The 22,714-nt window shown below is 49.1% G+C and overlaps 9 protein-coding genes across 9 annotated transcripts; 5 read left to right on the forward strand and 4 right to left on the reverse strand.

The window, feature by feature from the left end:
* Positions 1-858: 858 nt before the first annotated feature.
* TrAtP1_008208 (uncharacterized protein) lies at positions 859-1,336 on the forward strand (the record flags this gene model as incomplete). The annotated part of the gene is made up of 3 exons (XM_014086598.2): positions 859-906; positions 987-1,055; positions 1,175-1,336. The coding sequence occupies 3 exons, from the start codon at positions 859-861 to the stop codon at positions 1,334-1,336; spliced, it is 279 nt and encodes a 92-aa protein (XP_013942073.1).
* Positions 1,337-1,602: 266 nt separating this feature from the next.
* On the reverse strand, positions 1,603-3,597 carry TrAtP1_008209 (uncharacterized protein; the record flags this gene model as incomplete). The annotated part of the gene is made up of 2 exons (XM_014086599.2): positions 1,603-1,730; positions 1,800-3,597. The coding sequence occupies 2 exons, from the start codon at positions 3,595-3,597 to the stop codon at positions 1,603-1,605; spliced, it is 1,926 nt and encodes a 641-aa protein (XP_013942074.2).
* A 615-nt stretch (positions 3,598-4,212) lies between these two features.
* Positions 4,213-5,215, forward strand: TrAtP1_008210 (uncharacterized protein). The gene has a single exon (XM_014086416.2). It carries the CDS (start codon positions 4,286-4,288, stop codon positions 5,069-5,071), a length of 786 nt encoding a protein of 261 aa, XP_013941891.2. The 5' UTR covers positions 4,213-4,285; the 3' UTR covers positions 5,072-5,215.
* Positions 5,216-6,344, reverse strand: TrAtP1_008211 (uncharacterized protein). Its single transcript, XM_014086600.2, has 3 exons — positions 6,013-6,344; positions 5,505-5,924; positions 5,216-5,445 (listed from the first exon to the last, which is right to left on the reverse strand). Exons 1-3 carry the CDS (start codon positions 6,043-6,045, stop codon positions 5,296-5,298), a joined length of 603 nt encoding a protein of 200 aa, XP_013942075.1. The 5' UTR covers positions 6,046-6,344; the 3' UTR covers positions 5,216-5,295.
* Positions 6,345-6,901: 557 nt separating this feature from the next.
* On the reverse strand, positions 6,902-10,648 carry TrAtP1_008212 (putative NRPS-like protein biosynthetic cluster; the record flags this gene model as incomplete). The annotated part of the gene is made up of 4 exons (XM_066113824.1): positions 6,902-7,091; positions 7,152-8,718; positions 8,804-9,071; positions 9,131-10,648. The coding sequence occupies 4 exons, from the start codon at positions 10,646-10,648 to the stop codon at positions 6,902-6,904; spliced, it is 3,543 nt and encodes a 1,180-aa protein (XP_065969913.1).
* Positions 10,649-13,273: 2,625 nt separating this feature from the next.
* TrAtP1_008213 (uncharacterized protein) lies at positions 13,274-14,523 on the forward strand (the record flags this gene model as incomplete). The annotated part of the gene is made up of 3 exons (XM_014086430.2): positions 13,274-13,994; positions 14,051-14,314; positions 14,369-14,523. 3 exons carry the CDS (start codon positions 13,274-13,276, stop codon positions 14,521-14,523), a joined length of 1,140 nt encoding a protein of 379 aa, XP_013941905.2.
* Positions 14,524-16,540: 2,017 nt separating this feature from the next.
* On the reverse strand, positions 16,541-18,301 carry TrAtP1_008214 (uncharacterized protein; the record flags this gene model as incomplete). The annotated part of the gene is made up of 1 exon (XM_066113825.1): positions 16,541-18,301. One exon carries the CDS (start codon positions 18,299-18,301, stop codon positions 16,541-16,543), a length of 1,761 nt encoding a protein of 586 aa, XP_065969914.1.
* Positions 18,302-18,867: 566 nt separating this feature from the next.
* On the forward strand, positions 18,868-20,410 carry TrAtP1_008215 (uncharacterized protein). The gene is made up of 2 exons (XM_066113826.1): positions 18,868-19,166; positions 19,243-20,410. The coding sequence occupies exon 2, from the start codon at positions 19,332-19,334 to the stop codon at positions 20,346-20,348; it is 1,017 nt and encodes a 338-aa protein (XP_065969915.1). The 5' UTR covers positions 18,868-19,166; positions 19,243-19,331; the 3' UTR covers positions 20,349-20,410.
* Positions 20,411-21,002: 592 nt separating this feature from the next.
* On the forward strand, positions 21,003-22,651 carry TrAtP1_008216 (uncharacterized protein). Its single transcript, XM_014086602.2, has one exon. It carries the CDS (start codon positions 21,102-21,104, stop codon positions 22,431-22,433), a length of 1,332 nt encoding a protein of 443 aa, XP_013942077.1. The 5' UTR covers positions 21,003-21,101; the 3' UTR covers positions 22,434-22,651.
* The last annotated feature ends 63 nt before the right edge of the window (positions 22,652-22,714 follow it).

The raw sequence follows: 22,714 nt of genomic DNA on the forward strand, positions 1-22,714 counted from the left end.
GCATTAGCGCCCGGAAGCTGGATGGATAGACGGCGACTGGGAATCGGCCTGGCGGTGGTGCAGAGGAGCAAATTGCCGGCCTCCTAGTGGCCACCTCGCACCGAAAGTCCACTTGGCTGGATGCCAATCTCATCTCGGATGGGATCTGCTGCGACGCTGGATATCACCGATGGCCGCGGCCACTGGACGCCACACCTGCCAGAGCACAGCTGAATACAAGGGTCGGCTCAGTGCAAGCAGGTGGAAAACTGGTCGAGGTGGGCGCCCAGATCTGCCCAGGAGCCCATGCGGCTGGTGGAAAGCTGAAAGGGACGATTGGTCTGAGCGAGAGGACTTCTCAGACTGCTGGCCAGGCATCTGCACCGAGTACATGCAGCCATGGCATGGTGTACGAAGCAAATCCAGTATTCAAAAGAGCCAATGAGAAGGAGAGTATATTCGTATCAAGATTGTTAGATGGGTAGGTACTAGTAGCTATTAAACTTCAAAACGAGAAGAGCACAGCAGACAATGGAACTGTTTGTTTGTTTGCTTGTTTGCCTGCGGCCAGACAATCACTGTAGTTGCACCTGAGGCAGCGGCTTACCTAAGTCAACCTAGACACCCGTCCCTCTAAAACTTACAGGGTGTTCACAAGAAAACGCGCCAGAGCAGAAAGGCTGCGCTACGCTACACGTCTCCAGAGCTCTCCCCGGCCGAGGCGCCACCTGTTTGCTACAGCACCTCAGAACACCACAAACTCGCAAGGGGCCAATTCCAAATCTCCCACCAACATCCGGCGCGCCAATCGCAGATCCCAAGCCCTCACACGCTCATTTACATTTTCGTCGCTCTCTTTTTCTTTTCTCGTCGCCCATCATGACCCGCGCTCAGCAGACGATTTCCCTCGGCCTCTTGGTCTCTTCTGTACGAAAGCCCTCCCTTCCTCTCCGAAAGGGTGAGAATTCGCATTGCTAACAAGCTGTCGCTTTCAACTTGAAAAACAGATCTACTTTGCTCTCTACCTCGAGCTCATTCCTCTCCCTCCTCTCGTCCAGAAGGAAATCGTCCCAGTGGTGCGTCTTAACCCAACGTCAATCCTCAGGCCATCTTCGAATCGATCGATTGAATCATACCTACCTACCTATGCATGCGACCCCGAACCTCGACTAACTCTTTGCGACCCGTTCTATAGCTCCCCTTCTGGGCCCTCATTTCGTTCGGCGCTGTGCTCCTCTTCCGTCTCGGCTGGGGCGTCTTTACGTTCAACGATGTTCCCGTGGCGCACAAGGAGCTGATGGAGGAGATTGAGATGGCAAAGGTCGACCTGAGGAAGCTTGGTGTTGACGTGGACTAAATTCATAAAGCATACCGTGGCGCAACTGGAAGGAGATATAACGTAAATTCATAAAATACTAGTGGGCAATGCAATATCACCGTGGGATCAAATAAAGGTAGTTTTTCGTGTAATCGAAGCCCCCTGTTCAGGGCGTACTGTCTCTTTGTCATTTAATGAATCGAGTCAAGCGCTCATCTTGAACAAGATCGAAAACATCTTACTTCAACTACCGTAGACCTGGCCTTTTATACATCATAACTCATTAACAGAGAAGCATCTCTACCTCATTGCTCTCCTACAACTAATGCCACAATAGTCTTAACAGCGAGGGATGGGTCCTGCCCGCCCTCTACGAGATCTTCAAACAGTTTTGGAAGCTTTCCCAGCACGCCCCGTTGGTCCGCCTTTCGCCCTATAGGTAAATTGATTAGCTCTTGTACTTGTACTTGTACGTTTTAAAAACGGGAAGAGTTCAACTTACATTTGCCTGGTACGCCAATCATGACTGCCACCTTATTTTGCGCCTCCCCAATCCAATCAAAATCAATCTTCCACTCCAGCCGTACCGATGATGTAGGGTCCGATCGCTTCTTCGACGGAACGTCAAACTCAAACGCCTGCTGACCCATGAAGTGTACCAAATCAGCCTTTTTAATGGATGGTGTGGGCGCTGATTGAGCTTCCTTTTCCAGTTCTTGGGCTGCTGCCCTTCGCGCCGGTTTCCTCTTCCGCGTCTCCGCAATGACCTGCAAGAATTCTCCCTTGAAGGCCAACTCGCGATCCAGTTTAGACCATAGATACGCCCTTTGAACTGCAGCCTGGTACCATTCCCCCATGGCCCATGAGAGTATCCCGATATTGCGCTGCATGCTCCTGTTGCAATCGCCCTCGCATAACTTGGTGACAAATGGTCCCAGCTCAGCCCTTGCCGAGGGTTCCAGGGAAGGAACCTTTAGCTCCATGATGCTGGAATTCATTGCATTTACCACCATCTCAACCTTGGAGGTAAAGAGTCCAGGCGCATCTTTTGACCTGAATGTCATGATGCGTCGCTGCCGCAAAGGCTGTTCCTCATCCGAGTGCAAGATGGCCACAGTCGATGTGACGTCGAATGGGCTAAACAGTTGTAAATACGGCAGCTCTTCCTCTGCTGTCATTTTTATAGGATGGTGCGATTTGATATCTGACATGTTGACTTCATCTTCTGTCGTGGCGACAACGGGAGTTGCCCTCCCAAAGGGTAGTAATGCCGCCGGGTTTAAAGCTGCCTTCAACAGCTGCTGCGATGGCGGCGGTGGCAGTTGTGTTTCCGAGTCCACGAGGTGCCGCCGTACCACATTGAAGACCTCTTCTTCGTCTGCAAAGCTCAAGATACGGCCAGAAGCCTGCATCAGCCGAATCCGGTCGTTTTCCTTGCTCACAACCTGCAGGTCTCGCTTCAATTTTGCAATCTCTTCGTCCAAAGCCAGTTTTTCCTTTTTCTTTTCTCCATCTGGATCAAACGCTGGGATTTGGCGTGCCGGATGGGCTTTTTCGTCTAAAGAAGGCTCTTGTATACTGCTTTCGCTTTCCTTCCGCGGTAGCTCGAAACTATGCATTGGCAGCCCGGGTTTCTTGCTTGGTTTTTCGAGGGCACGACTTCCCGAGGGCTTCAGAGGAGAGCCGTGTTTCGTTCTAGGCTTGTCTCTCCATCGCGACGGACTGCTGTGTATGCCTCTCGGTGGTGTGAAAGAAATGGCATCTGGGATAGATGGCGGCAGCTCGGGCTCTGGGTATAAAAGGGGCCGGCCCGTATTTGGTGATCGTCGCAGTCTTCTGCCCAAGAACGAATCCGCTTCATCGTCTCCTTCAGGCGCGGGTGGTGGTAGCGGCCGAGGCCTCGGTTTGAAAGGCGATCTTATAGGTATATTAGGCATAACGTCGCTGGAGTGTTGTGAAGACGGCAGCGATCCAGAGCTCAACGTGACTCCATTTGTGCCTTGCGCTGTACCATTCGCTGCCGGCGTAGGAGCCTTGGCTGATTCGTGCACAGCTTCTCCTGCCTCTTTGTCGCTCGAAGACGCAGTCCGCTGTGATCCTGTCGCTGCAGGTCGTGCCTTGGCCAAGCCCTGCGGCGGATGACGAATCTCATTAGCTCTCGTGGTTGCATCGTCCAGAGGGCGGGCTGTCCGAGCTCTTGCGGGCTTTGACGGTGTCGACGTCGCGTCGCTGCTGCTGCTGCTGTTGACAGAAGAATTGCGTGGTGAGACCCGACGTCTCTTTGACGCAGGCTCATCCATTGTGGCAGAGCAATGGAGCGGTGAAGGCCAGTCTCATTAAACAAGGCAAGGCGATCTGTAAAACTAAAGAAACAAAAATGCGGGAAGAAGGAAAATTATCGCCGGGTACGAACAGCTTGGCGATGCGGGATGGTGTTTTTGGCCGAATGGAGCGCGTCACAGCCAGCTGCAGCCCAAACAATGCGGGCTTGGACCGAAGCGGTAGGCGGTCGCTGCCGGGGGGTGTCTGAGAACTACCGCTAAGCTTTCAGCGGTCTTAGCACCATCAGTGTAGTGAATGAGTGTTTACACAGCGACTAGAGATGCGTTTCTTACGATTCTTGTTCTCCCACTTGGCATGATGCAGTGAATCTTAATTTTAAAACAATAGTTTATACTCCTTTTTTAAAATCAATGTACTCCAAGGCCCCATGTTTATACCTTATTCCTTTCAAAGACGCTTCACTGAGGCTCAAGAGCTGAGACTCTTTTGATGCCATCCATCACGTGCAGCTCTCCCTCACCAAAAAATCCTTGTCCGGCTTCCCGCCCCGATGACGTCCGAGTTGCCCCACAAAAGCTTTGCGACGCCGAACTGCGAATTCCGGGTCTTTGCGTGTCTCTCTTCTCCGGCTTTTTGTCTTATATATATCTGCCCCTATTGCGCTGCGTCGCAGCTCGCTCCTCAGCATCTTATCAACTAATCAACATGTCGTCAAGAACGCTAATATCACGGATGAGCCTCATACGGCCGAGCGCGGCCTTGTCGCATGGGCAATGCTGTCGACGATGCTTTGCCAGCGTCACGGGAGCCGAGGCAGCTGAGCAATGGCCTCAGAAAACACCGCTGGGAGCATACTACGAAATCATCTTCAAGAATCCTACTGCATATTCGCCTATCGCAACACCGAAGAGGGCTCCGTCCCAGGATCCAACAACTCTGAGTCACAAGCCTCAAAGCGATGCGCCCAAGACTTTGTCTGGTCAATCAAGCCCAACAGTCACATTACCGTCTCACAAAGAGCCTCTACCGACAACCGCAGAAGACAGAGCGCGCGTCGTCTTCGGCTCCCGCCTCCTCGGCCCCGCCGAAGAAGCAGGTCGTCTTGCCGCCAAGAAGGCAAAGTCTACATATGTCGCCGGCATCCTGATACCTCCCCGTCCAGAAGAGCCAGACAACTGCTGCATGAGCGGGTGCGTCAACTGCGTGTGGGACCGTTATCGAGAAGATTTAGAGGAATGGTCGACGAAAAAGGCAGAAGCAAAGGTGCGATTAAAAGCCGGAGGCACCACCATGGATGCCGACGGCGGCGCATCCGAAGCGGCCTGGGCGAGCAAGATTTCCAAGGATATGTGGGATGAAGAGGCCTTTCAGAATGTCCCGGTTGGCATTCGCGAATTCATGAAGCAAGAGAAGAGGTTAAAGGAGCGGCACCAGCGGGAGGGCACGCTAGGGGGGCTAGAGAACCAACAGAAAGAAGACGAACAAGGATAAATAGATATCTGGTCCAGGCTACAGCGGGCGGTGTGTATTATAAGAGTATCACGCATAGAGTTTTCATATCCAGCATATAATACGTATTGATAGACACAGAGCAGCATACAGTTAGAATAAGAAACAGGAGCAATGGTATAATTTTGGTATCTTTCACTATTTTTTTTTTAAAAAAAAAACATCTATATTTTACTTCTTCGCCAGCTTAAATAACACAAAATACACTATGCCTTCTGGGCATGTCCATCGTGCTCGTCAATGTCGATGGCCTCCCAGGGATAGTTGATCCAGGCATCGCCGCAGGTGACAGCGGCAATGTAGCGGCTGTTGACCATCTCGTCGGGCAGCTGACCCTTCTTGGGCTTGTCCTTGTTCTGTATCCAACGTTAGCAAAAGCGACCTCCCATTCACCATACTGCCAAGGTAAACTCACGTGAAGAACAAAGATGCTAAACTCAGCCTTGGGGGCATCAGGTCCGATCTTCTGGCGGGCCTCCTCGACATCCTTCTCCAGCTCCTTGACGGCATACTCGAGCGTCGTCCGGGTGTCGTCGACCTCGTCCACGATCAGGACGCGCTTGCCGACGAGGTTTCCCATCTCGCCCAGGGCAGAGAGATCGAGCCACTGGGTGCGGGTGACCTTTGTGCCAATCTCCTCGACCTCGCTGCTGCCGAGCGACTCGTACAGCGAGAGGCCGATGGCCTGGATGGGGATGTTGGGCGATCCGGGCTGCTTGAGGAACGAGCGCAGGATTCGCGCAGGCACGTAGCCGCCGCCGCCGATGGCGATCATGAGCTGCGGCTTGAAGTCCTCGAGGATCTTGGGAGCGGCCTGCTGGCACAGCTTGTGGACCTGTCACAGTGACGCCGAGTTAGCGTTTGTTTCGACTGCCTTGGAGCAGATGCAGAGCGAATGGGCGCTATTCGAGGGTTCTCCATACATCATTGTAGGTAACGTAGAGCTTCTCAACCATTGTGGCGGCTGTTGACGCAAAGGCGTGATTCGTTACGAGGGCTATCAAGTGAGGAAATAAAGGCACTATATACCTTATGTTTATATAGTGAGAAATACGAAAACAAAGATACGAGACGAAGCTGGTGACTTCGGGAGCGATGCAGAATGCCCAAGAGGAAGAAAGAAAAAGGAAAAGGAGAAGAGAAGAGAGAAAAAAAAAAGAAAGAAAAAAGCGAGGCAATCACCAGAAAATCGCTGCCCACATGCTTTCGGCGGCTTCCGATAATTTTTTTTTTTTTTTTTAGTCTCGTTTCCCCCTCCCCCACCATTGTGGCCATGCCGTCACTTAATCTGTGATTCATTGCCATGCAGCTTGGCTTCGCATGGGCCCCATAAGTAAGCTGCGGCAGATAATTTTTTGGGGCTTGGCATCTTTGTCAAATAAGCATTGGCCTAATGAGTGTTTTCTTTTGCTTGTACTTTATACCGGGTCTGTGTTGAATCTACTGAAAGCTTCTACTAATATGCCGAAACAATCAAGCCACCGGTTTTGACTTTCCAGCCAACATCCAAACACTCGCGGGAATGGCCGTACCTAGGCAGCAGCATATCCACCGCCATGTGCATCTACCCAAGAAGGGAGAATAGAGGATTACGGGCGTGACTCAGTCACCGGTCAAGACTGGAGGTTGACTAGCCGGGTTAAGAATAGTTGCCTTGACGAATATAATCTCCTGTTTTGGTGTGTTGATGAACGGACTAATAGCATGTTTCTGATTCACATTCTATAAAATAATAGTCTGGTACTTTGGTTATTAGGTATTTGCAATATAACGTTGTGAATCCAAAGGAAAGCAAAGATAATCCAAGTCTCTTCAATAGGTAGACATAAACACCTCTCCCACTCTTCGATTCCAGTTATTCTCGTCAGCAAGCCTCCTCATTACATCTGCCAGACCATCACAATACCCGTCTACTTCTTCCGCATTCAGCTGTGCTGTGTCCCACGAGGCAATGAAGAAGATGTTCTCTTGATCAACCATGAAGGCGCTCCAAAAGAGTCCACTAGCAGTCGCTTTGTTAGTCAAGCAGTAGTAGCATAAGATGATTTGTTAGTCAACTTACCAATCTGGCCAGTCGTATTTGGCCACTGGCTCCAGAGTATCGAAATCACTGCGGAAGCCTCGAGACGCTGCGACTCCCATGCTCACGTCCCACACAAACGATTGTCGGAATGACGCATTTGTTGCCATCTCGCCTTCTTCTCGAAGCTCCTGCACAATCTTCTCCCACGGCGCATGTTCATGGCGGTCGATGTCCTCTTGTTCAAGTACCATGCGGCGAATAAAGTCTGCGAGAACCTCGTCGTCATTCACTTCAAACATGTTGAGGATCCATTCGACTGTCGGGCCGTCAATGCTCATGGGTGGTTGAAGCGCATTTGCTATCCAGTCGGGCACGAATGGCCATGAACGAGCGCTCTCCCACGAATTGAACAGCGCAACTGATGACTTTGTCTGAATCACATTGAATAGCACCAAGGCGCACTTTGTGAACAGCATTGGTCCCAGATTATATGAGCTGCGCAATTTAGACAGGCCCGGCAAGCGAACAATCCTGCTTCGGCGCGGGAATCGAAACTCTTGGGCTCTTGCCTGCCACTCTCCTTTCCATATGTCATCTCTGGATTTTTGGCGCTCAGAGAAGTAGAACGAGTCTTGGTCACCGGCAATCATCATTCCGGGGGCGCGTTGCTTGGGCCATATTGCCTTCTTGTATCGGGAAATGCCTCTCAGCCTCTGCACGTGGAACGATATTGCTTGTTGAGCGAGCAGGCTCTCTTGATAACCCGCAAACAAGTCTGCAAACAGTCGATACGGAGTTTGTGTGGGCATGACCGTGTTGCAATTGTGTATGAGCCGGTCAATGTCTCGGTGCCAAGAAAGGAGCGTCAAGGCATCCATTATAGAATGATTGTACGTCAGGCAAAGGAGGTATCGCCCTGTTTCTTTTGCCTTGATGATGGTTGCGTTGAACATGAGCATCGGAGAGTGAGTATTTGTAGAGCCATCTTCATAAGCATCTTTTGCTTCTTTTTCCGTTTCTGCAGTGACCTCGTGAACCAGTTTCTGAAAGATGTTGTGGTTGTGGCGCACGATGATATGATAGAGCCGTCCTTGAACGCCCAAGAGAATTGTCCGCAAGAGAGGTCTATTCGCCATCCATTTGAACAGTCCATCATAGATGTGAGAAATGGTTGCGTTGTGGACTCGAAAGACAACACGGGTACGATATGACTGTGCTCGTTGACCAACGACTGCCCGGTACATGGAGTGTCTTATGGGGATGATGTCTTCAACGTCGGATCTGTCAAGGTCGAATCTCTCGACTTGATCTTGTGCCGCGGCCAAAGTATCAACAGCCTCGACTTTGGAGACCAAACGTTGATTGAAGCTGTATCCTTGCTCTCTCCTAGAGAGGGCTCTGTGGTCATCGCTCTGACCCATGGGGTTTTGCATTATTCCAACCCCTGCTCTTGGTGATGCATCTCTGGTAATTAGCAGCTTAGCCTGAGTTTCGATGGTGTTGCATCTACTCAGGTCCTGAAGGTAAATGCGCTTTCCGTATGCTCGGAGAACAGCGTCGCAGTATCGAAGCAGTGTGATGCTGTCAGCCAAGCAGAAAACGTCGTCTGTCCTATTTGGTCGAACTCCCATCAGCTGTTCCCATATTCCCCCCCAAGCCTTCTTCTACTATCGCTACTTGGTCATCTTGACCTTCAGTCTTTGAGCTTTGGCTTTTCTCAGCAAGCCGTTTTTGTGCTACAGTATTGGCCAGCGCAATTCTTTTAGGCTTTCCGATGGAAGTTGTCGGGATACTCTCAAGGCCCAACTCTGCAAACGTGTACACAGCATCGAGCGTATACTGAGGGCCCAAGAGTCTTGCCTTCTCCATCATCTTGGTCTTGGGTACCTTTGAAGAGAGCCTGACAATAGCAATAGCGACTTGACCGGCAATGTCATCTGGCACTCCTACAACAAACGCCTATACATCTCATTAGCCATTGTCAACCTCAAGATGCAAAAAAGTATAAAATTGCATACCTGCTCAAGACCTGGAATCTCAGATAACGCCGATTCGATTTTCCAAGGGTTGATATTCTCGCCTCCTCGAATTATCAAGTCATTGTATCGACCAAGGATGTAGACAACTCCCTTGTCATCAATCATGGCTTGATCTCCCGTCTTTAGCCACCTTCCCGACTTGTCATTATAGAATTTCTCTTCGTCATCATGAACACCGCCAAAATAGTCATGTATTACCGACGAGCCAGAGATGTGGAGCTCTCCAACTTGCATTCGAGAGAGCACTTCTCGGCCGCCAGGGCGACAAACTCGAACTGCAGCTCCAGAGAGGACTTTTCCAACCCCTGGATGATATCCATCTACAAGCATATCATCTTGGCGCGACCAACTTATGATTGGTGCTCCTTCACTCATTCCGTACGCTTGTATAGCATCTCGCGAACCGAGCCCATCTTTGCAGAGACGCACATGCTCTGGCCCAACCATTGTCCCTGAAATCGAGACAATAGACAGGTTCAGTTCCCGGGGACTTGGAAAGGAGCCATGAGACAGCAGGGCCTTGACCAGAGTTGGCGTGGCTGACATGACAGTGCACTTCTCCTCCACCAAGGCCCTCAGCGTGGCGTCAATATGGAAAGACTTTGCGGCGAAGACAACTGTGTGGGCGTGCCGCCACGCACGAAGCGCGTTGTTGATGGCAAAGACATGGCACACCGGCGTGTGGACCAGCCAGCGGTCGACAAACGACGGGTCGACGTTGGGATCGTAGTTGTAGGTCTGCGACACCAGGTTGCGGCTTGTGAGAGGGCATCCCTTGGGCTTCCCGGTGGTTCCACTCGTGAAGACAATGAGGGCGGGATCGTCACCGTCCCTCCCGCGCATTCCGTTGGCTCGGGGCGGTCCTTGATCGTCGTCTGTGTCACCAGGCCACTGATCCCCCTGAAATGAGGAATCCCGAGCCAGGAGGTCGTCGAGGCTCGTCCAGCCATCGGCCGTGCCACTCCTCCCGCAATGGATACGGAGGACCATATTCGGGAGACTAACGTTTTGCTTGGTCAGGTGCGCCGCCGTGTCTGCATCCTGGACCACCAGTACCCGCGGTGTGGTTGACTCCAGCATATAAGCAAAGTCATCTGTCGCACGAGCGTCGATGGGGATGAATGTGGCCCTGGTCTTGGCGCAGGCCCAGAAGAAGAGGCCCCATTCTGCGCAGTTCCAAAGGACTACGGCGATGTGCATGCCGGGGCCAACGCCCAGCTTCTCTAGAGTGGCGGCCAGACGCTCAGCTTTGTCCCGGAGGTTTCCATACGACCATCTGAGACATTGCGATTGCGCGATCGGACTGGCATCTTCCAATGATTGGGTAGCATCTGCAGGCTGCCAGAGAGAGACTATTGCTTCTCTGTCAGGGTGAGCAGAGGCTGTTGCTGCGAGAATATCCCAGACTTGCTGATCGAGATCTGAGAGGAGCTCCCCGTGGATCTCTGCAATGGCGGCGCCAGAGGGGGATGTGAATTTGTTATCATGGGAGGCCATCCTGAACTTGTTTGGTTGAGTAGTTGAATTATAAAATAACAGGTGATATTTCAGGGGGCAAAGATAAACAGTGTCTTGACGTCAAAATTGTCAGATCAACAAGATATATATAACCCAGTTGACAATAGTTAAAAGACCATGTGATGGAGAGCCAAGATATTGAGAGCATTTTGGATTGTCCGAAAACTTGCTTCTTTACCCCTTATCTTCTAAACTTATCTTTCAAGGCAACCATTTGGTACTCATCCTACAAGATAACTTTCTGTAACGATCGTGAGCGAAGCCGTTTCATGCTCTTCATTAGCTTGGGGGCCTAACGCACATTTGATCCACCTTGCAGATGTTGGTTGAGACATGCTGCACCTTTTGTAATACAAGAGCCGGCAGCTCTCCTATGATTTGCCCAGCACGGCGCCACTCGCCCTGGCAGCGAACCGAATAGAATCTTTATATGAGGTGGCACCATAATGCCAAGTACCGGCAAGCAGCGTATGCAATTTTAAGACAGGTGATCTAATACGGCGTAGGCGTATGGCTGAAATCTCGACGGCGAGTCGGAAAGGGGGGGCTGGCAGTAGTAGTTGGATGTACTCGTGGCTGACTTGTGCGAGGTGAGAATAAATAAGCTCTTGGGGGCATGAATTGTTGGTCCGAAGTTGCACACATCTCAAATGTCTGAGACTATCTGCAGCCGTGAAAAAAAAAAAAAAAGTCTAGATGGTGCTGGCATACCCCATTTCCTTGCGGGCAAGTCAATGTTCGCTTGACATCCAATCCATTTTGACTTGATTTAAACTTGAACTGGGGTCTACCATGTTTGCATGAGGTGGTCCAAGGTATCATTTCAGGTTGTTAGCGAAGATTTGTTGATAAGTAGAGGTAATACAAGCAGTGGGGAGCCTTCAGCCGATACATGACATGAGCGTAACGTAGCAATTAAACAGAAGCCAGTACAGAAGGGAAGGATGAGCACCGCCTCATCTTTGTCTCGAAGGATGCCGTCCTATTTTTACCTTGATACAAAGTAGATAAGCCTTTTGTACAGAAGATTTGGGCCAAAATTACTTGGTAGCATTCAACAATATCGTCTAACCAGACTTGACTGTTTTACTGGTGATGGAAGCAATTTTTCTGGGAGATACACTGACAAATACGTGAACAACTCACATATTGTCCTCTCAGGCTGTGAATACGACATGTACTATGTCATTGAGAAACGCAACTCTGATCCAATTCTCCCCAGCCGTGTCTCGAGTGGTTGCATCTCGTAATGTCTTCACGTCACTCACACCAGCAGAATCCTCCCCCATTGGCTCCACGTTGCTGCGGCTAACCACTTCGGCGCGGTAATTCCCGGGATAAAAGGAATTGCCTATGCCGGATATCTGCTTTTCCTCCACGCTGTCGGCGTGCGAGGCCACCGTCGGATCGGCGCTGAGCCATCTGAGCAGCACGATCCTGTACGGGTGCGAGACATACAGCTGTCAGGATCTCAGCCCATCCCAGTCTTGCATGCTGTAATTAGGCAGTGGATAATAAATGCTGTGTGTGACTGCATAGTGCGGAGGGAGGCTAGCGGTCCAGATAATATATTTCTCCCCCAAGAGCTGGCCGGATTTGGATTCAGGGGGGTGCTGTCGAGTGTTGATTAAAATGACTGATCACAAATCCGTCAAATCCTTTTTCTCCTCTGTCATAAGATTCTATTATTATACACCTTGACTGCGGATGGAAGCCAATAGCGGAACTTCTACGCGTCAAAATGGGCTTCCGTACATACTTAGCTGCTGCGCCCAAAAGTTGCACAGCAGAAGGCAGGAACACGAGCAGGAAACTATCGATATTATTCGGTCCTATGCGTGCAGAGCTTTTGCCTACATATATTGGTGAAACACACCTTTCCTAGAAGTGCTGTGACGTATGTGAAGGGGCATAGAGCTAGCCCCTTTTCCCGAACTCTTGCGTCCGTAGTTGGATGCCAGGACCCATGTGCTCCCGAAACTCTGCACCGGCCCCCATGACTTGACTTTGTTTCTTAGGCAGACGTGTATGTTAGATGATAAAGTACCTATTGTATGTACCGCCGTAGATCGAGTATCAATGTGGGCCCCTGATCTGAAAGATGGAAACGCTCTACTTTGAGATGGGTCTAACTGAAGAACCATGATACTTCATCTTTGCACACCAGGACACGCCAGAGAGGCAGCTAATATTATTGAATCCTGGGACTTCAATAAAGAATCATGAGCAATGTCTTCTCTCTCTGATAGTCGATGTCTAATACTTTGTCTTTTCTCCCTTGTCGTCACTTACACTCTTCGCCATATAAGCCATCAAATCCACCAGCGCCAAGTTTCACAAGCAAAAGGCTGCAAAGATGCTCAATCCAAAGCCCCAGTCAAGGACCGATTCATCGGACTTGACTTTATCTATGATTGCCTCTTCACAAAGCCTATCGAAAAGTACCTCGATTACACCTATAAGACGTTCCAACAGCTGGGATCTACCTACGTGTGCCAAAGATGGACATGGGAGGCGACCTATACATGTGACAGCCGGAATATTAAACACATCCTGGCTTCTGGCTTCGCTGAATTCAAGCTTCCCCGCCTTCGGGTCAATGCCATGATGGGGCTTCTCGGAAGCGGCATCTTTACCCTGAACGGACACTCGTGGTCACATGCCAGAGCTGTCTTGCGACCTTGCTTCGCAAAGCAAAACAAAGAAGACATGGTTAGCATGCTCGAAACGCACTTCCAGGCCCTGCTTAGAAGAATCCCTCTTGGTGGGGAGACTGTTGATGTACAGCCGCTCTTCTTTTGGCTTACCATGGACTTTGCGACACATTTCCTCATGGGCCACTCGACGCATGTGCTTGATCGCGCATCGAGCCATGCCAAAGAGAAGCAGTTTGTAGATGACTACTTGACATGCTCGACGGAGATTGTTAGGAAGATGCAACTCGGTCCACTTCAAATATTCTCCTTCAATTTTGGGGCGATGAGGGCACGGAGCCGTGTGTTCAAATACATTGACGATTTCATCAGCGTGTCTCTGGATAAAGAAGGAGAAAATGATGACGCTACGAATTCTGGACTCAATGTTCTACAAGGTTTAGCAGCCCTGACAACAGATCGGAAGCAGCTGAGAGATCAGATCCTCCATATACTCGTTGCAAGTCGAGATACTACGGCTTGTCTCCTGAGCAATTTGTTTTTTGTCTTGTCTAGGAAGCCACATGTCTACGAAAGGTTGAGGCAAGAAGTTCTTTCAGTCGCAGGTACGGAACCAGCGACAAGCAATCAGCTGAATAGCATGGAGTATCTGAAGTGGTGTGTTCAAGAATGTAAGTCAAGAGTACACAATTCACCACCGACATCATTTAGCTGACTTTGTTCAAAGCTTTGAGACTCCATCCTGTAATCCCGACCAATGCTCGCGAGGCCTCCAAAGACACGATTCTCCCATATGGCGGTGGCAAAGACGGCAATTCACCTCTTCTCATCAAGAAAGGAAGTCTTGTCATGTATAATACCTACGCCATGCATCGAGATACAGAGGTTTTTGGACCTGATGCTGAAGAATTCGTGCCCGAGCGGTGGAATGGACTCAGACCAGGCTGGGGATATCTGCCATTTAACGGCGGACCGCGAATCTGTATCGGCCGTAAGTAGCCCAAGAGCCTTGAAGAGTGTAATGAATACTAACCCTCTGGCACAGAAAAGTTTGCGCTCTTGGAAACTCATTATTTAGTATCGAGAATGGTACAGACTTTTGAGACGATAAAGACGAATAAAGATACAGAATGGGTCGAGCTCTATGCCCTTGCAACAACTTGCAAGGATGGAGTAAACGTCAGCCTTAAAAGAGCTTAATTTGCGCCCGTATCTCTTTAATAGATGTCAGTATGGCGTTTAGATGATTGGGGGTTTTTATAAGCTATGCGAGATATACTTATTTGTCTTTGAGGATGTCGGAATGTATCAGGTGAGTTCTCTGTAGATCGTTATCGATGATTTCGTACCTGTCGAGGAGATTATAATGTATGATATGCTATTCAAAGCTTCCATCTAATAATACATTTTAAATAATTTGAATCAAGATGTGTTTGGAAAACAACCGCTTTCTTATTCTTCACGCCTGCTCTACACTACATGTAGTAGCAACAGCGCGTAACTTGCAATCTGTTTCCAACTTTGGACTTAATCAAACAATTCATTCAGTTTCTAATTTTACCAAGACTACTCTTATGCCCGATTTTACCATTGCCCTCAAATCAATCTGCAGCACATCATCATTTTTGCCCCGCCTCTTTAAGCGTTCAAGGACCTCGCTGTGTGTGTTAGTGGCTGTCCCTCTTCAACGTTACATCGTCGAGGTTTAAGTTACCATCATCAAGCAGATCTACCAAGAAGCCAGAAAGACGGTTGTTTGGCTTGGCCCAGAGAATGGAGATACTGCGAGGGCCTTTGAACTAATACCATACCCCATGGTGGTCTTCAGGGACGCGTTTCAGGGAATGCCACGCCCGATCAGTTATGATCTTAATGTTTTAAGGCACCCAGCTATACCGAGAGTGTATCAACAATTCCAATTGTTCGAATCCTTTATGCAATTGGAACAACGCCCATACTTCTCTAGAGTCTGGATCATTCAAGAACTTGCCGTGTCACAGGACAAGGTTGTAATATTTCGGGGAGAGCACAGCGTGTCCTGGGAATAATACCTCATAGCCACATGGAAGTTTGCTTGTTTACAAATTCAGAAACCGAACAGAGACAAACCTTGCAAAGTCATATATACAGAGGGATGGTAACCTTGATATACTCGGTATGTCCAACCCGGCGCAAACATTGCAGAATTGCCTTCCTGGGTGCCCAATTGGACGAACTAAGGAGAGATACTGATAAATTTACAGACTCTAATTATGTCCGGCATTTCTTTTAATCACCATGCTGGAGGCGATGACGATTGCAGAACTAGCGTGTCAATAGACGGAATGACTTTGAATGGCAAAGGTGTTGTTTTTGACCAGGTTACAAAACTGTCGGGGTTACTTGGCGAAGCATGGGGTGACAACTGCTGCAATTCTCACATCTTGGAAAAAATTGCAGGACTAGTTGACAAGAGTGATTACATTGCCGGAGGTACAGCCTTGGACGCCCTTTTCATCACGCAACTTGCCGGGTGCCCCAAACCTGTCTATGATAAGTAACAAAGAAGACTTTATGAAGTATGGGAGGAAGCAAAAAGGCATCCTTCAGAAAAGGGAATCCGTGGCTCTGTTACTATCTCAACCGTGGAAGGCCAACAGGAAAAGAGGATCAACGTAAGACCAGTGGATGTCAGGGAAACGGGAGAGACTGAAGCACTTCTAACGGTAAGCCTTAAGTACGCTTTGAAAAGGCGATTTGCAACAACTCGCAAGGGCTATTACGCGTTGGTGCCGGAGAAGTCTTCTGTTGGAGACACAATTGCCATTTTGAAGGGGGGAAACTACCCATCTGTCTTGCATGCTCAGAGGCAAAACTGGAGCCTTGTGGGGGAATGTTATGTGCATGGAGTAATGAATGGAGAGGCATTTGATGAATCTGTTTGTGAAAGTCTGGCAATAGTTTGGTTAATCTCTTTAAAAAGGGGAAGATGATTTCATAAAACCGTTCTCGGACTGAAACATGCATGCATGTTGGCTGTTGGCAGCAGCTACTGGCTCGTTTTCATGATATATTAGCGAGGATACTTTTATTCGTGTTGCATTCAAGGCTAAACAGAGTTTGAGCCAGATTTTGTGCGCAAAAATGACTTTATCTATGAATGGGACTTAAAATACTAGTACAACTCTTTAGTATTACAGATGGGAATAGTCATGTAAACGTTGCAGTATCATGAATACTATCCAAGACTAAAGGTCCATCTCCGAGCTCGTAGAATCTCTAGCCAATCCGTTTGAATCCCATTCTGCAATCGTTCTTTCCAGACAACTCGAAGTACCTCTTCTACAGAGACTACATTCATCATCTTGCTGGCCTCCCTAATGCTTTTGAGTTTTGCTGCACACAGTACCATGTCCGCCTCAGAATTCAGCTCAGCACCAGCCAAGAATAGAACCGGGGTCAAAACAGACACTACCGCGCTGGTCGGGGTTATTCTGAAACCAGTACAGATGATCTGTGATGCTATATGTGGTAAACAATAAGATCGGCTGGGACATCGCCGATAGAGCAGGATCTGCGCGGCAAGACGATGACATTCAGCAAGGGCAATCAGATCCAAGCGGGTATTGAGATCCAAATTCGATGCCATTTCTTTATCGTACTGCCAATTTGAAAGATCAGTTTCAAGTTTGAGCAATTCAGGAGCATCCATGTCCTGCGAGTCTCGACTGGGGAGATCTCGCAGCTGAGTGATGATGTCGAACAAATCCCGGGACAAGCCAAGGAGGCAATCAACGCCTTGAGAGATGTTCTCGCTCTGAAAAAGCTCTGGAGAGACAGGTGTCGTGACCATGGCCTGGTCCAACGCATCTTGTGCTTGTGGTGCCGGGAGAGTTGCAGCGCAGTCTCTAAAAGGACCGCTTCTATTCGACAGATTCGCCCGCGTGTCTGGGTCCAGCACATCCTCCATTATGAGGGCCATCACATCATGATATAAAAAGTGCCTGTGAACACAATCAATCTCCCACGCACTCCACCTTTTCGCCGTAGCTGTTGAGTAGGTCTGAAGCAATTGCCGTACACAATTGACCCGTTGCATCCACCTCAGACTTCGGCCTCCCGTCTGAGCCTCCAACCCAATCAAGAGCAAGAGGATTACAACAACTTCGAGTTTGTATTCTCCCGATCCTGAGTGTTCGGGTCGCTCCGTATGTTCTGTTATGAAGTCGCGCGCTCGTTGCTGGCGCTGGATGGCCACTGAGTTGAGCTCTCGAGTCTTTTCCGGTCCACGCACCGACTTTGCAAGATGAGCCGCAGCACAGGCTACGATAGCGTCCATGACTCCGACGCAATGGAAGGCCATGGGAATGTATAGAGATGTGAAGAAGTTTGATGATGACTGAACGACGGTTACTTGAGGGATGAAGGTATGTATATAGTAAGTTAACAAGTGGCGCTCGAGAGAAGCTTTAGTAGGGCTGGATGGACGCCCAGGTATCGCATCTATGGGCAAACTCCTGGGAATACTTTCATTTGTAGTCGTAAATGCTGTGGGATATGCATCAGCTACAAAATTAACACCGGCGTAGTTGGTCTGAGAACCGGGGAATTCCAAATTCGAGCGAGTTGTAGTCGCCACATCCCGATTTCTCAGAGCCTTTGCGCTACTACTACAATCTGAAATCTGAAGCTTGTCTGGCCATCGACATTCTGCATTAAGGCGAGTGCAATTGCGACAAACAGGATGATGAGCGTCGCAACGCTTCCGGCGAGCACGGCAGGTGAGGCAGCCTTGACGGCTTCGCGGAGCATAGCGTCTCTGTCGCTGCTGAGGAATCTCCTCTTGCTCTGGAGTATGAGCGCCGGCATCAAGGGCTGGAGTGAGATGGGCCACGTGTGAGGTGGTGGTTTCTGGAGTTTGCAGGAATGCATCGCATTCGGACTGCAGATTGAAGTCCCCTTCGATATCAAACAGGCCAAAGAGATCAGGGATGTCCATGGCTATCGGTTTTGGAGATCTAGAACAATCGCTATGGAGAGAAATTGTTCGAATCTTCGTAGTAAACTGCATGTGGATATGAGGATATAAGCGGAGGCAAGGCGTCTTGGGCGTTTACGGCGTTTACGGCGCGGTGCCAATAAGATCTGGCACTGTGAAAGTTGGTCCCCGATACTTGTTGTTCTGAGATTGGCTTGAATGGCTGGTGGTATGGCATACGCAAACAATGAAACAAAAGCTTGATTTGTTTCCTACCAGTCGTTTGAAGAGTTCCTGCAGCATCACTCACGATCCGCACAAAGAGTGTATTTCCATGGCGCTCCTTGACACCGCCTACATATGTTTCGATAACATCCATGAATCGGATATCCCGAAGCATCAATCTTTGACAGATGTAATCGATCAAGGGCGCAAATTGACATGACATGACTAGGCCGCTCTACACGCCGCTAACGCCGTATTCGAATCGGAGATGGATACTGCGTGTAATGATTGATATTATGTTTCCGTAAGGAAGCTACAAGTTAATACCAAATGGATTCAATGTTCTCAGGCTTCTTTCGACTCTACGCTCTGTAGTAAAAGAGAATGGTTGTCCCGTTTGTGATTTGCATATGAGCGCCTGAACTTTTGCATTCACTCGCCGAAACAGCATAAACGACATACCCCGTGCCGACTAAAATCGACCCAGAATGAGTGAAACCGGCTCCGGCTACAAAGAGAATCTTTATTCTATTGATCCAAATGAAACTACAACTGCCGTGTCACAAGACGACAGACATGACGATGTGAAGCAAGGCTTTGACACCGGCGTCAAGGCTTGGCTACAAGTGCTCGGTTCTTTTTTCCTCTATTTCAATTCATGGTGAGACTATACAATCAATAGACAACAACTTTGACTCACGACTTCATGTCTAGGGGAATCATTAACGCCTTTGGAGTGTTCGAAACGTACTATGAACAACATATTCTATCCCATCAGTCGCCATCATCGATTGCTTGGATCGGATCGGTTCAATCAGCCTTGCTCATGGTAGTCGGCGTCGTCAGTGGCCCGCTCTTTGACGCAGGATACTTTTATGCGCTTTTACCAACCGGCACTTTTCTCGTTGTGCTTGGGATGATGATGACGAGCCTCTCTACAAAATACTATCAGATCATGCTGGCACAGGGTATCTGTGTTGGTATTGGGGCCGGCTTCTTGTTCGTCCCATCAGTTGCGCTTCTGCCGCAATATTTTCACAAGAGACGAGCTTTGGCAAATGGCGTTGCTGCATCGGGCAGCAGTATTGGCGGAGTCCTCATCCCCATCATGTTTCGGCAACTCGAAATAAGGATAGGATTCCCTTGGGCGACCCGCGTCATCGCCTTTCTTTCTCTATCAACTTGCGCTATTTCGATTGGTGTCATGCGACAGCGCTTCAGACCAAAGGAGAAGAGAGCCCTGCTGCAGCTTTCTGCATTCAGAGAAGCTCAGTATTCGCTCTTTTGTTTGGCCTGCTTTTTAGGCTTCCTGGGTTTCTACAACTTCTTAGTATATGTGCAGCCGTTTGCAATTGATGCCGGGATTGTGGATGCTAATCTGGGATTCTATCTTCTTGCCATCTTGAATGCTACGTCAACATTTGGCCGCTTCGGCCCAAATTTTGTTGCCGACTATATCGGTTCACTCAACGTTCTCTGTCCGGCATTGACCATTACGGCTGTTTTAGCATATTGCTGGATTGCTGTAAACAGCACGTCGGCAATTATCGCGCTTTCGGCGTTATACGGCTTCTTTTCGGGAGGGTTTGTGTCTTTGATAGCGGTGGTCATGATGGAGATCACTCCAGACATCAGCACGCTAGGAACTCGGCTGGGTATGTGCTTTGCGCTTGAGTCCATTGGGCTACTTATCGGAACTCCAATTGGAGGGACCATAATCAGCCGTACTGGGTCGTATCTTGGCGTGCAGTTGTTCTGTGGCTCATGTCTTGCTGCCTGTGCTGTAATTCTCATCACCATTCGGCTGCTGCGGAGTGGGCCGACACTTATGTACAAGACATAATGTCTCCGTCTCGGAAGCGCTTCATGTAGACATTTTAATAGAATAAAAGTCATCAACTACCAATAGATATCCATTATGTTTATCTGCAGTCGTAATGTCAAGGTGTAAAAAGCCCACCCTTTGGAAGTTCCCGGCCGCTGCTCTAGGTTGGTTTATTGTACCTTTGTAGTGATAACGCCAATAGAGACAACAATCAAATTACAAGAAAGGATTCCGCACTGTAACTTATGGTTTAAAACTTCATCGTATGTACACAGTATTTACCCAGAGCGTACGAGAAAAGTATCTCTGATGTTCGCTGGTGCTCTTCTGTGCTTATGATGTTGGCGCGGGTAGTAGTCTTGATTTAGACTGTACTCACAATTAAGTTCAGCGGTTTTCCACACCCATCAGGTTATGCGATCCATAGTAACTGACATCTTTTTTTTTCTCTCGTATACATAAAAAAATATATGCAATAATTCTATAAGATCATTGGGGCCGAATCTCAAGTCGTCGTTGTATAGGTACATGTACACAAAGCTCCAAGATTCAAGTCGGCTATATGATGCAAGGACTCCACTTGAACCAGATTCTAGTAGCCGAGAGCCACCGCCGCCGTCATTAAGCCCTCGGAGTAATCTAATGACGGTTTACATACATTTAATAACTTCATTTATGAGATGGGCTGAAACATTTTTACAAGCCTACCAAGAGCTGAAAAGATGCCAATCGAATCAATGCCGGCGTTGACTTGACCGGCTTAAACGCATCATGGCTTGTTCTGTAAACTCGCGATATTGGCCATTAAGCCGCTGGTTAACAAGCTCTTATAAAACAACATGTCGTGCCATCGCTATCAGAGCTAGCCACAGGCCATTTTCATCAACCTCTCATAACAGTCTCATGGAAACAACGGGCTTCACCGAGACTCAGCTTACGGTCCGCCAAGCAGTCAGCGAAGTCTGCTCCAACTTCCCCAATACATACTGGCGAGAGCACGACCAGAATGAGCAAGATCCCAAGGAATTCCATGCGGCTCTGGCACGAGGCGGATGGCTAGGCATTGCCCTCCCAGAGAATCTCGGAGGCTCTGGCCTGGGCATCTCTGAAGCCACGATGATGATGCAGACAGTTGCCGAGTCTGGCGCTGGAATGGCCGGTGCGCAGTCTATCCACGCAAATGTCTATGCAACGCAGCCACTGGCAAAGTTTGAAACGGACGAGCAGCTGCGGGAAACAATCCCGGGAATCATCTCGGGAAAATGGCGGACGTGCTTTGGTGTAACGGAGCCGAATGCCGGACTAGATACACTGCGGCTGTCCACCATGGCGAAGCGAGAGGGCGACGAGTATGTCATTTCGGGACAAAAGATTTGGACAACGTGCGGGCAGGTAGCATCCAAGATGATTCTATTGGCCCGGACTACGCCGTATGAGGAGGCACAGAGACCCAGTGAGGGCCTTTCACTCTTCTGCATCGACTTGGACCGTACTCAGCCCAGCTTATCAATGCGGAAGATTAAGAAAATGGGCGGCAGAGCCGTCGATGCCAATGAAGTCTTTTTCGACAACTACCGTACTCCTGCCAATACTCTGATTGGGAAAGAAGGCCAAGGCTTCAAGATTGTTCTTCACGGCATGAACGCTGAGAGGTGTCTCTTGGCAGGAGAGGCTCTCGGCCTAGGCTATGCGGCGTTGACTCGAGCCGCATCGTATGCCCGCGAGAGAATCGTCTTTCAGCGCCCCATTGGCATGAATCAGGGTGTTGCGCATCCCCTGGCCGATGCGTATATGCACTTGGAGGCAGCCAAGCTGGCAACTTACCACGCAGCGAGGCTGTATGATGCGAGCAAGACAGACTCATCCATCACACAGAAGGCTATTGGTGTAGCAGCTAATAGTGCAAAGTATCTCGCTGCAGAGGCTGCTTTTGTGGCTTGCGAGAGAGCGGTGCTGGCTCATGGAGGGATGGGATATGCCGCTGAGTATGATGTAGAGCGGTGGTTTAGAGAGTGCCTGGTGCCACGACTTGCGCCGGTGAGTAGGGAGATGATTTTGAATTATGTTGGAGAAAAGGCTCTTGGGCTACCAAAGAGCTATTAATCACATGGCTTGGGTTTATTGGTAATGGCGAAGCATTTACTTTGAAGTGTGTAGATACGCAAGCCACGGACTTGTACGAAGTATTAGAGGGTGAACGTGAAAGTGATATCCTTCGGGCTCAAATGGTACTCTTCAACGAGATTCGAATCACATGTAAATTAGAAGCATAACTGTATAGTCTATATATAGCTATTATTAATAAAGACAACTTGAAATGGCTCATTGGCTAAATCAAAGCAGCAAGAGATGATACACGTAAATCGGCCGGGACAAGCACTTGA

The sequence above is a fragment of the Trichoderma atroviride genome, chromosome 4 (assembly GCF_020647795.1).
Source record: "Trichoderma atroviride chromosome 4, complete sequence".
In the NCBI taxonomy this organism is placed as follows: domain Eukaryota; kingdom Fungi; phylum Ascomycota; class Sordariomycetes; order Hypocreales; family Hypocreaceae; genus Trichoderma; species Trichoderma atroviride.

Excerpts from the sequence above, each read along its gene's own strand:
- TrAtP1_008210 (XM_014086416.2), top strand. The coding sequence starts at position 4,286 with ATGTCGTCAAGAACGCTAATATCACGGATGAGCCTCATACGGCCGAGC.
- TrAtP1_008211 (XM_014086600.2), bottom strand. The coding sequence starts at position 6,045 with ATGGTTGAGAAGCTCTACGTTACCTACAATGAT. Across the intron at positions 5,925-6,012 it reads TCTACGTTACCTACAATGAT|GTCCACAAGCTGTGCCAGCA; the intron begins GTATGGAGAACC and ends TCACTGTGACAG. Across the intron at positions 5,446-5,504 it reads TTAGCATCTTTGTTCTTCAC|AACAAGGACAAGCCCAAGAA; the intron begins GTGAGTTTACCT and ends CGTTGGATACAG.
- TrAtP1_008215 (XM_066113826.1), top strand. The coding sequence starts at position 19,332 with ATGGTAGTCGGCGTCGTCAGTGGCCCGCTCTTTGACGCAGGATACTTT.
- TrAtP1_008216 (XM_014086602.2), top strand. The coding sequence starts at position 21,102 with ATGGCTTGTTCTGTAAACTCGCGATATTGGCCATTAAGCCGCTGGTTA.